This window comes from Hemiscyllium ocellatum, chromosome 27, assembly GCF_020745735.1.
Source record: "Hemiscyllium ocellatum isolate sHemOce1 chromosome 27, sHemOce1.pat.X.cur, whole genome shotgun sequence".
NCBI classification, from domain to species: domain Eukaryota; kingdom Metazoa; phylum Chordata; class Chondrichthyes; order Orectolobiformes; family Hemiscylliidae; genus Hemiscyllium; species Hemiscyllium ocellatum.
Window position 1 is genome coordinate 5,192,316 of NC_083427.1, and position 11,971 is coordinate 5,204,286.

The window sequence follows — 11,971 nt, forward strand, 5'->3', positions numbered from 1 at the left end:
AGTGTCTCTCCTGGCGATGCCCGTTCTGACTCCAGTCGCGGGCTGCTTCATGAAATGTCTCTGCAAGGCCTTGCAGCCTTTTATCGCATTCGGCACGTTGACAACTGTTACTGTTTGACGTCGGTTTGTTGGCAGCAAAATTCCGCAAACAGCGATCAGATGGGTGCTTGGTGAATCAGTTCCTTTGGTGGTGTTGGTTAAAGCATGATTATTGGTCAGTCTGCACCAGAAGAACTTCCTTGTGGACAGTGTTTGTCGCTGTTGTGGTCTTCAGTTACCTTTTGAAGAACTGGAGCCTGGACTCTTTTCCTCTTTTGTTGGCCAAGGAGGAACAGGGTACTCGTATGAATGGTTTTGGAATACTGGAGCAGGCTGGAAGGGCTAAATGGCAAACTCCTGACCCCTCTTGTTTTTTTTTTAAACACTTGTGTTTCACTGATTCCTATTTGAAGTGGTTTCTGCACTAAATGGTTTTCAATGACTATCAATCTCAATGTAGTTAACTGGAGAAAAAGTTGCAAAATTAAATGAATTCTGAAAGAGAGTTTTTTTGTGTGCTCGCTTTGTACCTATCTCACCCTCATAACATCACAAAATGATTCTTTTCAAAAAAAAATTGTTCACTGGTGAGGGTCACTGGCTGACCAGTGTTTTATTCCTCATTGCTTGTGAAAAAGATGGTGATGAGCTGCCTCTTGAACCACTGCACTCTACATGCTGTCGGGCTTTTAAAAGATTAGATCAGATTCCCTACGCTATGGAAACAGGCCATTTGGTCGGATAAGTCCTCACTAACACTCCGAAGATCGACCCAAGCAGATCCATTTCCCCCCTACCCAATATTTCCCCCAGCCGAATGTGCCTAATACGGACAATTTAGCATGCCCAGTTCACCTAACCTGCATGCCTTTGGATTATGGGAGGAAACCGGAACACCCAAAGGAAACCCATAGAGACACAAGAAGAACATGCAAACTCCACACAGACAGTCTCCCTGTGGCTGGAATCGAACCCTGATCCCCTGAGGCAGCAGTGCTAACCACTGAGCCACCGTACTGTCACAGTGACCCACTACATCCTGAGGAAGGGAAATTCAGGATTTTAATTCAGGAATAGCAAGTCAGGATGGTAACAGCTTTGGCGAGGAACTTGAAGGTGCAGGTGGACCTATGCATCTACTCAGTAGAGGTTATGAGGTGGTGAAATCTTTGGCGAATTTTTGCAGTGCATCCTGCTGCTACTGCACATTGATGATGAAGAGAATGGGTGCTTGTGGGATTAGTGCCAATCAAGTGTGATGCTTTGTCCTGAATGGCGTCAAGCTTCTTGACTGTTGTTCGAGCTACACTCATCGCGGCAAATGGGGAATATTCATCACACTCCTGACTTGTGCCTTGCAGGTTGTGGATAGGCTTTGGGAAGTTGGGAGACGGGTTACTCATCACATAATTCCTAATCTCTGACCTGCTCTTGTAGCTACTGTGCTTATGTGGCAAGTCCAGTGAGTTTCTGGTCAAAATGTGTGGCGCTGGAAAAGCACATCAGGTCAGGCAGCATCTGAGAAGCAGGAGAAACAACATTTCGGGCATAAGCCCTTCATCAGGCAGGTGGGGGTTGGGGGGTTGGGAGGAGGCTGAGATTTAAAGCAAAGGTTGGTGGTCAGACTGGGGACGGTATCTGGGAAGGTGATAGGTCAATGCAGGTGGAGGGGTGATGGTGATAGGGTGGAGTGGACAGGTGAGAAGGAAGATGGACAGGTAGGAAAGTTCAAGAGGGTGGGTGCTGAGTTGGAGGATTGGATCTGGGATGTGGTGGGGGGAGGGAAGATGAGGAAACTGGTGAAATCTACTTTGATGCTGGGAAGAGACAGTGCATTATCCTCTGCTATTTCCACCACCTACAATCAGACCCCACCACCAGAGATACATTTCTCTCCCCAACCCTATCAGCATTTTGCAGAGATCATTCCCTCCTCGACTCCCTTAATAGGTCCACGCTTCCCCACCAACCCACCCTCCACTGCAGGCATCTTCACTTGCCACTGCAAGAGGTGTAAACCCTGTGCCTACACTTCCCCCCCCCCCCCCCCCCCTTCCCCTCACCTCATCCAAGGCCCCAAAGGATCTTTCCATGTCTGGCAGAGGTTTTTCCGCACATCCAAACACCTCATCTACCGTGTCTGGTATTCTCACTGTGGTCTCTTGTGCATTGGAGAGACAGGACGACAACTTGCAGAACGTTTCAAGGAACATCTCTGTGGGACACGCACCAAACAACCCCACCGCCCCGTGGCCGAACACTTCAGCTCCCCCTCCCAAATCCACCAAGGACCTGCAAGTCCTGAGCCTCCTTCAAATCCAAGCCACCTGAAGCCTGGAGGAAGAATGGCTCATCTTTCACCTTGGGACCCTCCAACCACATGGCATCAATGTCAATTTCACCAGCTTCCTCAGTCCACCCCCCTTCCCCCCCCCCCCCCACCCCCCCCCAATTCATCCCAGAGCCAACCATCCAACTCGGCACTGCCCTCGTGAACTTTGCTCCCTATCCATCTTCCTTCCCACCTATGCGCTCCACCCTCCCCTCCGCATCTACTCATCGCCCTCCCAGCTACCTTCTTCTAGCCCAACCCTCACCTTCCTATTTGTCTCTCAGCTCCCTCGCTGCGCGCCCCCCACCCCCAACATTCCTGAAGGGTTTATGCCCAAAACATCTATTCTCCAGCTCCTTGGACACTGGCTGAACTGCTGTGCTTTTCCAGCACCACACTTTTCATCTCTGATCTGCAGCCCTCACTTTCTCCCAGTAAATTTCTCGTCAATGTTACCCTATCGGGCTGTTGTTAGTAGGGGTTTCGGTGATGGAAATATCATTGAATGTCAAGGGGCTGTGATTAGCTAGCCTCTCATTGGTGATGACAATGATCTAGCAATTGTGTGACATGAAAGTTACTTGTCAGTCAAAGCTTGGGATGTTGTCAGTTCTGAGGAAGGGTCACCAGACTCAAAATGTTAACTCTGATTTTTCTTCACAGATCCTGCCAGACCTGCTGAGCTTTTCCTTCAACTTATGTTTTTGTTTTTGGATATTGTCGAGATCTTGTTGGATTTGAACATCGACTGCTTGAATCTGAGCAGTTGTGAATGGTGCGGAACTATTGGCGCAATTCCCCACTTCCAACTTTATATTTGGAGAAAAGGTCATTGATGAAGCAGCTGAAGATGGTTGTGCCTAAGACTCTGCTGTGACAATCTACTGTAGGCATGTCCTGTAGCTGAGAGGACTGAACTTCAACAAACACAAACATCTTCCTGTATGCCAGGTATGACTCAAACCAGTTTGCCCCCGATACCCATTGATTTCAGTTTTGCTCCTTGATGCCATACTTAAGGATTCATAGATAATATTAAAGTTTCAAAAGAAAAAAAAATGTGAAGAGGCAAACTAAATGGAACAGTTGAGAACAGTGACTTAAGAATGTATGGTCGCAATCCTTGAAAGTGATGAGAACAAGTTAGTCAAGATGCTTGAAAAAAAATTAAATGCACAGAGTCCTCCAATTTATTAATTGAGGCATTGATTACAAAATCAAAGAAAATTGTGTGCAATTCTGATCTCCCTCCTACAGGAAGGATGTTGTGAAACTTGAAAGCGTTCAGAAAAGATTGACAAGGGTGTTGTCAGGGTTGGAGGATTTGAGCTATAGGGAAAAGCTGAGTAGGTTGGGACTGTTTTCCCTGGAGCATAAGAGGATGAGGGGTGACCTGAGAGAGTTTTATAAAATCAAAAGTGGCATGGAAAGGCTAAATAGATAAGTCCTTTTCCCTGAGGTGCAGGAATCCAGAACCAAAGGACATAGGTTTACGGTGAAAGGGGAAAGATTTAAAAGGGGCCTAAGGGGCAACTTTTTCACGCAGACGGTGGTGCATGTATGGAATGAGCTGCTAGGGGAGGTGGTGGAGGTTGGAAAAATTACAACATTTAAAAGGCATCTGGATGGGTATATGAATAGGATGGGTTTGGAGGGATATAAGCCAAGCGCTGGCAAATGGGACTAGATTAATTTAGGATGTCTGGCTGGCATGGACGCGTTGAACCAAAGGGTTTGCTTCCATGCCTCTTAAGACATAATTAATCTTGACAAATCACTGACTGATTCTCAGCTGAATCATTTTGCATAACTCTTGCGGCCCAGTGTTTTTGGAGTGATGTTTGGGCCTTGCATGGACAACTTCCCAGAACATCACCAGAGACAAGGGCTTTCGGTTTTAGTGGAGAGGCTGCGATTCCTCTGCTCAAACAGGGAAGGTGGAGAAATGATTTAAAAGTAGGTTCAAATATTTGCAGGACCATTATCCCACCCAGGGAGAAACGGATTGGATTGTCACGATAGTTGTTGCACGCACAGGCTAGCTTTAAGAGAATAGGGTGAAGGTGAGGAGAACCATTGTGCATTGCCCAGTTTCCATGATCAGCAATACAATGACTTCCCAATAGGGCAGTCTCTCAGCCAATAAGGAAGCTTTCGGATTCCGTCCCGCCCTTCATTCACTCCCATTGGATGGAGGACCAACTGCTGAATTTGGCCCTCCAACGCACAGAGCCCACTTCCTATTGGTCAGACGTGGCCGTCAATCAGCCGGCACCGCCCCGTAGGCGTGGGCATGCGCGGTGCCGGCGTGTCGCTCCGTTCGGCAAAGCGCATGCGCGATTGCCATTCCTCCGCGGGCTGACGGTCATCGGTGTCGTTTTTTTTTGTGTGCGGATCGCCAAAAGGTGAGAGTCAGGGTGAGAAGGTGGAGCGGGAGATAGGCAGCGGGTGGACGGAGAGGATTAGGCAATCGCCTCGGGTCGGCCGCAAACACTGAAAAGAGCCCACCTCACCCCGCCTTCCTTTGCACCAAACGGAAAAAAAAGGGCGCCAGACTTCCTCCCGGTGGAGACAGCAGCCATCTTTGTAAGGGGCACTGCTGCGCAGCCGAGGGAGGCCGTGTGTGTGCCACCTTTGGTAGGGGCCATCTTTGTTGGGGGCAAGGTTTGGAATGACTGGGCGGAGCTTGCTGCCCATTGTCCCAGATGGGGGCATTGCCCATTCAACCTTGTCTATTGGCCTCTGACACCCAGTGTCTTTTCCATGAACCACAGCCAGAAAAGGAAGAGAACTCCTGCTTTGCAAATTCCATTTCCTCATGATTTGGAGATGCCAGTGTTGGACTGGGGTGTGCAAAGTTAAAACTCACACAACACCAGGTTATAGTCCAACAGATTTAATTGGAAGCACACTAGCTTTCGCAGCGTCGCTTCTTCATCAGGTGATGAAGGAGCGACGCTCCGAAAGCTAGTGTGCTTCTAATTAAACCTGTTGGACTATAACCTGGTGTTGTGTGATTTTTTTTATCCATGTCCTCAGGTTTTCCTGATGGTCCCACAAGTTGACAAGACTTACAAGAAGAACGAGAATCGCTGAAGTGTGGAAACAGACCCTAAGGCCCAACAAGTCGACACCAACCGTGCAGAGAGTATCTCACCCGGGATCCATTTCCTATAACTCTACATTTACCCCTGACTAATTCACCTGACCTACACATCCCCAAACACGATAGGCAATTTAGTCAGTTCACCCTAACCTGCACATGTTTGGACTGTGGGAGGAAACCGGAGGACCCAGAGCATACAGTCATCCTGAGGCTGGAATTGAACCTGGGTCCCTGGCGCTGTGAGGCAGCGGTGCTAGCCACTGAGTCACCATGCCGTCCGAAGAGAAAATGAAAATTTTGACAGCGCTTCTGATAATGCCCACTCTCCCAGAGCACTAACCCTCAGACAGTGCCTGTTCTCTGTCTGCGCTGACCCTCCAACAATGTAGTCACTCCATTTCACAGCTTTTCTGCATCTCTCACTCACTTGCTACTCTTTTCACTTGATGAAATAGGGTGTTTGAAAGGAAAGACCTGCAGTCAGGAAATTGAAACCAAGCATCACATCAGGATCCGACAGAGTCGTTGAATGTAGCATAACTTGAATTTCATCAGATTTGGAACATGGAGGGAAACAGCACTGTTCACAGCGGGGAGAAGTTGTACACGTGTTCTGAGTGTGGACGAGGCTTCAACCGATCATCTGGCCTTTCGAGACACAAACAAACTCACAGTGGGGAGAAACCACGGAAGTGTGGAGACTGTGGGAAAGGGTTTAGATGCCCATCTGAACTGGAAAGGCATCGGCGTATTCACACTGGGGAGAGGCCATTTATCTGCTCTGAATGTGGGAAAGGATTCACCCAGTTGTCCACCCTGCAGGAACACCAGCAGGTTCACTCTGAGGACCGACCTTTCAAATGTCCGAACTGTGGGAAATGTTTTAAAAGCTCTGGGGAGTTGATGACGCATCAACGTGTTCACAGTGATGAGAGACCCTTTAGTTGTACGGACTGTGGGAAGTGCTTCAGAAGTTCTGGTGAACTGATGTCCCATCAGCGAGTTCACACTGACGAAAGACCTTTTAAATGCTCAGACTGCGGGAAGTGCTTTAAAAGTTCTGGGAACCTTATGGCACATCAGCGAGTTCACACTGTCGAGCGACCTTTTAAGTGTTCTAACTGCGGAAAATGCTTTAAGAGTTCCTGGAACCTGATAGAACATCAACGCGTTCACACTGACGAGAGACCATTCAGGTGCTCTCACTGTGGGACAGGGTTCAAGCATTCATCCCAACTTACTGTACACCAGCGAATTCACACCGGGGAGAGGCCATTCACCTGCACTGTGTGTGGGAGTGGGTTCACTCAGTCATCCGACCTTCTGAAACACCAGCGACTGCACACAGGGGAACGGCCATTCATCTGCTCTGAGTGTGGCAAGGGATTCAGTCAGTCATCCCACCTGCTGAAGCACCAGCGAGTTCACAAGCAATGGTAGTGGCTGGATCTTGCACACCTTGGACTGAATCGTATTCATTGGGGTCCGTTTCTGCTGGTATTGGGTAACAGAGGTGTTAGTATTTTGAATAAAGTCAAACCAGTTTTCTTTGAAACACACAGTGTGCTGATTCTTTCTAATGTCTCCAACACAAGTTATTTCCGTGTGAAAGGCTCACCCTCATCCCCTCTATCGTCACCTCCAACAAGAAGTACAAGGAGCTCAGGGAGCCTCTTTGTCACTGAGACTGAGCCTTTGCTGCTTCCCTCCCCTTAGCCCACTGGGTCCAATTGTCTCTAACGTCCCACCCTGCCTGAGCCCTGAACTGATGTCTTTCTTCGCTTTCTCTTCCATCTCCCCTCAAGCCCTCTCAGACCTTACATGTCCATGAGACCCACCTCTTGACCCATCAAGCCTATTCTCAATAAATTATTCTCACACAACTCCCCTGTCTTCACTGAGGTTTTTAACACGTCTTATCTCTTTGGGTATTGTCTTACTCTATTTTAACTCTACTGCCATCACTTTGTCTGTAAACAAACCATGACCACATTGTTATTTGCAAACTACTGCTTTATCTCCAACATTCCTTTCCTCTCTAAACATCTTGAACATTTTGCCATATCCCAGATCCGTGCACATTTTTCCGTCAACTCCAGGTCTTTAATGCTCGCCTTAGGTTTTTGTACTGTAACAATGAAACTGCTCTTATTAAAGCCACATCCTGTATGACTGACTGTGTCTCTTCTCATCCTTGTTGTCCTGTCTGCAACGTTGGACAAGGATCACTCCACCATTCTGGTCCAAAACCCCTCTAGTGGTCCAGCTGAGCGGGGTTGCTCTCTCCTGCGTCCACTCTTCCCTGTTTGATCAGGGTCTCACTGCTAATGTATACCCTTCACAATCCCACAGTTACCTTTGGTGAACCCAAAGGGTCCAGCCCTGGCCTCTTATTTCTCAGCAACATGCTCCCATAATAACAACATCATCTGAAAGCAGTCCCTGTTCTCTCATGTGGAATGATAGCTCCCAGCTCTCCACTCTCCCTCTCCACTGTTGTTCAATGATCAGTCTATTTCTCTGATATCCGGTGCTGGATGTGTAGAACTCTCCTCCAATTCAATATTGGGAAGACTGAAATCATTGTTTTCATGCCCACACTCCCAGCTGTATCCCTCTCCCTGCCTGAGACTGAACTAGACAGTTTGCACCTTTGTGTCATGTTTAAACTCAAGATAAATTTCTGACTCGGGTGTTTGTTCTGGTCAGTGTCCAGTTACACTCTCCAGATTTTCTCTCTCCCGTTCCTTAAAGTGGTGACTCAGTCTGTGGGACAAAGGACCTTTAGTGTTCATATCCTCAGTTTTGTAAACCCCTCACAAAGGGAGTTCTGTCTGATCAGTCACTCTGTTAATGTCCCTCTATCACATGGTCTTCACTGGTTGACTGGACTACTCTCAGCTGCAGATGCAGTAGGGGCCTGGAACACCCTGCCTACAACAGTAGTAGACTCACCAATGTTAAGGGCATTTAAATGGTCATTGGATAGATACCAGGACTCAATGGTCTGAGCTATAGCGAGGTTGGACAAGTTAGGACCTTTTTCTTTAGAGCATAGGAGACTGGGGGGGGGTATGGGGGTATCTTATAGAAGTGTATAAGATCATGAGAAGCATGGATAGATTGAATGCACGCAGTCTTTTTTCCAAGTTTGGAGAATAAAGGACAAGAGGGTATCAGTTTAAGGTTAAAGGGGAATGAATAAAAGGGAACCTGAGGGGCAACATTTTTTGACACAGAGGATGGGACACATATGGAATGAGCTGCCAGTGGAAGTGGTTGAGATGATGCATTAACAACAATAACATTTAACGGACATTTGGACAAATGCGTGGATAGGAAATGTTTAGAAGGATATGGGACAAGTGCAGGGAAACGGGGTTAGCGTTGATGGACATTTTGGTCGGCGTGGACCAGTTTGGGATGAAGGGCCTGTCTCCATGCTGTAGAACTCTACGAGTCCACATTGACCCTCTGAACAGCATCTCACCAGTTCCGCCCCTTAACTTGACCCTTGTAACCCTGCATTTCCTATGGATAATCCACCTCGTCTGCATATCCCTGGATACTACAGCCAATTTAGCATGGCCAATCCATCTAACCTGCACATCTCCTTCTGTCTCTATCTACCCCCTGTTGTGAATATTCCCTGTATTCTGTTTAACAGTGATACCTCCTTTTTGTTGTCATACAAATGGTTAAGTGGATGACATTTGCTGTCATCACCTGACACTCATGGGGTCTCTGCTGGGACATTAAGTTAACTGCTAACATGGTAGTACTTCTAAACTTTTTTTTTTACCTCTATGTTTCTGCCTTACAATCGCAGCATCCATTTAGCAATTCTGTTTTGGCTCACCATGCCATCTACCAATAGCTGGACAGGCGCATGTCCCACCAACGTGTTCAAGCCTACAATGTAGCTGAAATGTCCCACCCAGAACAATGCCAATGAGCACCTTTCGCACGCCATGTAGCCCTGCTCCATTGGTCTGAGCATGAGCGAGTCACAGTCGACTGACCATGCTCCTCTTGCAACAAGACTGTTGAAATTATGCAACGTACTGCAGCCACTTCCAGGGGAATGGTTTGAGTGGGTTCGGGGATTTGAGAGCAGAAGCACGTAGCGATCCCTGTTTCAAAGTTGTTGCTTGTGTGTGTTGTGGCTTCCATCCCCACTTCTCTTCAGTAGCATGATTAATGCCACTTTTGTGACAAATGCATCAATATCGTCTCTACAATGTCCAATCAGGCCGAAAAATTACCGTAATGCCTTCACATCTAAGGGGGACAGGAAGTCTAGCTGCAGTTTCAATTTGTTGCCTGTCTATCGCCTTCTGCAGCATCACCCTAATGTCATTCACTTCTTCTCTCATTATGTCAGCCTTTATTGTGTTCACTTTCAATTCAAGCTCCTTTAGTAGTCGCGACAACTCCTTCAGGAGCTGCTACTGCTCCTGTGTAGTTCTTGTTTGCAAAAGCAGAATCATTTACACATTGTATCAGAGTTGACAGCAGGTCAGGCAGCATCTGAGGAACAGGAGAATTGATGTTTCAGGCATAAGCCCTTCATCAGGAATCATGATGAAGGGCTGATGCCTGAAACATCGATTCTCCTGCTCCTCGGATGCTGCCTGACCTGCTGTGCTTTTCTAGCGCCACACTCTCGACTCTTGATCTCCAGCATCTGCAGTCCTTACTTTCTCCTAAATACTGTATCGGACAGTCTGGCCGACAGGAACCTCATAACCCAGTGCACAACCGCTGACGAAATGTTAATGAGGAATTCAGAAATTCTTGAGGCAAAGCTGTCCATGTACACTGTTACCTGGTGGGGGCATCAGGCCTGCGGGGCTGAGCTAGAGGGCCTATCATCAGGTGGCAGCCTTCAGTCATTGTAACCCCCCCCCATATCGGATGGTCTTGACATCCAATGGGCCCCTGCCTCAGTCTACAGCATCAGTCTCGTCCCATCCTTCCTCAAATGGATTTCAGGGAGCCAAACACACACATTATTCTTCTTTGTGGTGATATCTCACCCCGTGTCTGCCTCATACACTTAGTCCGATCGCCCCAGGCGCTCTTTCACTCCTGCACTGACTTACGCACTACAGTAATAGCCATTTTCAAATTAGATGAGGTTCCCTACAGTGTGGAAACAGGCTCTTCAGCCCAACCAGTCCACACCGACCCTCCGAAGAGTAACGCACCCAGACCCATTCCCCTCTGACTAAAGCACCTAACGTTATGGGCAATTTAGCATGGCCAATTCACCTGACCTGCACATCTATGGATTGTGGGAGGAAACTGGAGCATCCAGAGGAAACCCACACAGACACGGGGAGAATGTGCAAGACCACACAGAGTCACCCGAGGCTGGAATCGAACCTGGGACCCTGGTGCTGTGAGTCAGCAGTGCTAACCACTGAGCGACCGTGCCACCTCACAGCACTGCTTCCTCAGTCTTCTGTCTGTGCCTTAGCCCCTTTTAGTTTTCATTTTTCTCCATTTCTCTCATCTGCTTTTCACACTGCACTGATATTAGTTCATACACGTGAGATCCATACCTCTCTGATTTTGTAAATCGTTGACCTTCTCCATCAGTCATTTTATCTCTATGCCAGTCTGCCTCCTTTTTTTGCTTCTGGCTGCCTGTTTAATCTTCCAACATAAATCCGATTTCCTATCGAGCCCATTAGGGGCAGCAAACTCTGTTGTCCATCTCTGAATGACAACACTTGGTGCACAGAGAACAACTGAGTCGCTTAGAGCTCTTTAACAAGTATAACTTTATATAAACGAGTAATCATGAATAAGTACCATAACGTAATTTTGAGATATCCGAACAGTTTCCCTCTGGATTCACTGAATCCATGACAACACGGGACAGCCTCAGCTGGCCAGGTTTGTACTAGCCACATCTCCTGACCTGGACTTCCCTCACTTCTTCACGATGGCTGGTTTCCAGATTTGTCGCTGATCTCAGGGTCTCCTCAGGCTACTTGTGTTTTGGACTCTGTCCGGTGTACGACTTCATCCACCTTCCATGTTTGGGAACGGTTTGTTCTTTTACTCGATCTTAGCCCAAACAGTTTGACTGTATAATAGTCTGATCACCCCACTCCAGCCACGGACCTTATTTGATAATCAGTTTCCCCAGGGTCACTCCACCGGAACGGCTGGAGTTCAGTTCAGCCCAAATGGAAAGTTTGGTCTGAGTTCTGGTATCTTCAGCCTTACTCCACAGAAGCAAAGCACAGTCACTTTGGTTTCAATCAACATTCACAAGAGTTCAACACAGGTTTAACATGGAAATAAGCAGCAAAATATAAATGTACATTAAATAAAACAAAATTGCAGAAGACCGCGATTGCCTGCTGTGAGCTTACAATTCCAACCCTGTCAAATAAACTAGCTCACAACAACACATCAGCTTTCATTACTTTGGATCACGGTGTCAGAGGGTTGAAAAGAGTCAACTTTTCCCTTCAGGT

General features: G+C 47.5%; 1 protein-coding gene across 2 annotated transcripts in view; it reads left to right on the plus strand.

Annotated features, from left to right (window-relative positions):
* LOC132828714 (zinc finger protein 551-like) overlaps positions 1-7,550 on the plus strand; it is a 31,104-nt gene extending 23,554 nt beyond the window's left edge. The window contains exons 2-3 of one of the 2 annotated variants that reach the window (XM_060845807.1): positions 3,035-3,322; positions 5,933-7,550. In XM_060845807.1, coding sequence (XP_060701790.1) covers positions 6,042-6,917 — 876 coding nt within the window. In that variant the 5' untranslated portion in view covers positions 3,035-3,322; positions 5,933-6,041 and the 3' untranslated portion in view covers positions 6,918-7,550. Of the gene's footprint in view, positions 1-3,034; positions 3,323-4,674; positions 4,777-5,932 lie in introns of those variants that run through there. The other variant, XM_060845806.1, reaches the window with a different exon arrangement.
* Positions 7,551-11,971: the final 4,421 nt, after the last annotated feature.